Raw genomic sequence first — 2,209 nt, 5'->3', positions numbered from 1 at the left:
ACGTCATAGTATAGCATGTCGTCCAAAATCACAAAAAACGTCATAGTATAGTATGTCGTCAAAAATCATTAAGAAACGTCATACTATATAGCATGTCGTCCAAAACCATGAAAAAACATCATCGTATAGCATGTCGTCCAAAATTACGAAAAAAACGTCATAGTATAGCATGTCGTCCGAAATTATGAAAAAAAAGTCATAGTATAGCATGTCGTCAAAAATCAAAGTATAGTACATAAGTTTTGAAAGTGTTGCCTGTAGTCATAAAGTCTTTGAGATCTCTCTGCTTTCGACAGTTGATAATATTTTTCCATCCTGTGAAGGTGAAACGTTTCTGACACATCTATACTTTATTTTTTTTAAGGTTGGCCAACACTGAGCTGGAGAAGGAGAACACAGACCTGAAACAAAAGCTGAACGAGTACAGTGAAAGATTCGGTGAAACATCTTCTAAACCAGGTGAGACTTCCAAACAGTTGTTTCTTTACAATGAAGCCGTGTCTTGTGTGAGTATATGTATATGCTGTGATCACCATGTCCTCTGTACACATTGATTCCACTTGTCTTGTTGTATTCTCAGACTATGGGAAGCTCAAACACCTCCTGCAGGCGGCTCAAACAGAGAAAACCAAACTTCAAACCGAAGTGAAAAAGCTGAAGAAAGAACTGGAGAACTTTGACCCGTCGTTCTTTGAGGAGATTGAGGACTTAAAATATAACTACAACTTAGAGGTGAAGAAGAACATCCTGCTGGAGGAGCAGCTGAAGAAGGTGTGTGATCAGTTTGGTGTCAAAGCTGACCTGCCCAGTGTGTCCGTCAGTTAACTCAGGGTTACTGTGCCTTTAAATGACATCACGACTGTTCAACCTACACTTGAATGTACTTTCATCAACTGATGACCAAAAAGTGGACATTGTCATAAACTCTTCGGGGCTGACTGTCAGGAACCACAGTTTGAAATCTTACGTTCCAAAAGCAAATTCCTTTTAAACTGTAGGAAACTCGTCTCCTTTCCAGTTTCTTGAATGTAGCTCGTTAAGTTTCTCCCGTAAGGCAGCTATTAATTGTGTTAATACTGAGCTCTTAGTTTGATGATGTAACTATATGTGTAGCATATATATTTATATTTGTACAATTCTGACATGTTGTTGTGTGAATTTGTCAATAAAGTTGCTTTAATACTAATCAGACTGTTGATAAAAGAAATAACCAGTTAAACGTGAACATATTTGTCATGATTTATTCATTCAGCAGTCAAAGCGCTGTAACATACAGTATTTACAGTTAATTAATGAACATTTTGAACAACGTCAGTTGCCAAACAGTTGTCCAGGTCCTGTACAAATTTCTGCAAATCAAACTCTTGAGGCGCCTCCTCTGGAATTATTGGCGAGAATATCTAGCAGCTATCGTCAAAGTGACAAATCTTCCAGGGTCACAGCAGAAGCTTCAGAAGAAGGAACGTTTCATTGTCGCAGGCTGTTTAAAAGTCAAACTGGATGTCCAACAGTCGGCTGAAACGCTGTCCGTTCAGTCTGGAGAAGGAAGCAAACAAGTCCCTACTGTTGTTGTATTCATCAACCGTCCCGTCCACACGAACGACCACCGACCTGTCCCCGAGGAAAGTTTCCCCATCTGGCCACCTCAGTCCCAGGTGATGACGATGAACCTGCCAACACAACAATCACTGAACATTTCAAAGCCTTCAGTGCTGTTACAGTCAATTAAAAACTATTTAGTATGATTTTAAAGAAGTTTCACCTTAAGGAGCGTGCCGTCGTTGCAGTGCCAGACGATGCCCTCAACTCGTCCCTCTGGACTCTCCTGGAACCAGGAGCAGAGCTGCTGGAAGTCCACTGGTGGAGGGTTTCTGATCCGTATACTCCCATGTGACACCAGACAGTGGACGGGCCGCTTCTTATTCCCCAGGCCTGTTAGGACAAGACAAGTTTAGGACAGCAACACTGGTACAACTATGACACAATGTTAGTACAACCACTACGTCCCAATTATGTCTAAATTGTTAACGCACACGTGGGCGATGTTTTTGTGCCATGCTACACTATGACATTTTTTTGTGATTAAGGACGACATACTATACTATGACGTTTTTTCATGATTTTGGACGACATGCTATACTATGACGTTTTTTCATGATTTTGGACGACATGCTATACTATGACGTTTTTTCATGATTTTGGACGACAT

The 2,209-nt window shown here is 40.6% G+C and overlaps 2 protein-coding genes across 6 annotated transcripts in view; one reads left to right on the top strand and one right to left on the bottom strand.

Annotated features, from left to right (window-relative positions):
- The window catches only part of cep290 (centrosomal protein 290), a 68,809-nt gene extending 67,642 nt beyond the window's left edge, over positions 1–1,167 (top strand). Inside the window, exons 51-52 of one of the 2 annotated variants that reach the window (XM_050072476.1) lie at positions 365–459; positions 581–1,167. In XM_050072476.1, coding sequence (XP_049928433.1) covers positions 365–459; positions 581–825 — 340 coding nt within the window. In that variant the 3' untranslated portion in view covers positions 826–1,167. The remainder of the gene's footprint in view (positions 1–364; positions 460–580) is intronic. The other variant, XM_050072477.1, reaches the window with a different exon arrangement.
- Positions 1,168–1,225: 58 nt separating this feature from the next.
- Positions 1,226–2,209, bottom strand: part of c20h12orf29 (chromosome 20 C12orf29 homolog) — a 14,336-nt gene continuing 13,352 nt past the window's right edge. For all 4 annotated transcript variants that reach the window (XM_050072511.1, XM_050072512.1, XM_050072513.1 and 1 more), the window contains 2 exons: positions 1,763–1,932; positions 1,226–1,670 (listed from right to left, as the gene is read on the bottom strand). In XM_050072511.1, the coding sequence (XP_049928468.1) occupies positions 1,485–1,670; positions 1,763–1,932 (356 nt within the window). In that variant the 3' untranslated portion in view covers positions 1,226–1,484. The remainder of the gene's footprint in view (positions 1,671–1,762; positions 1,933–2,209) is intronic.

Source organism: Epinephelus moara, chromosome 20 (genome assembly GCF_006386435.1).
Source record: "Epinephelus moara isolate mb chromosome 20, YSFRI_EMoa_1.0, whole genome shotgun sequence".
NCBI lineage: Eukaryota > Metazoa > Chordata > Actinopteri > Perciformes > Serranidae > Epinephelus > Epinephelus moara.
The sequence above is the reverse complement of the archived record's forward strand: the minus strand, read 5'-3'. Positions and strand labels throughout refer to the sequence as shown.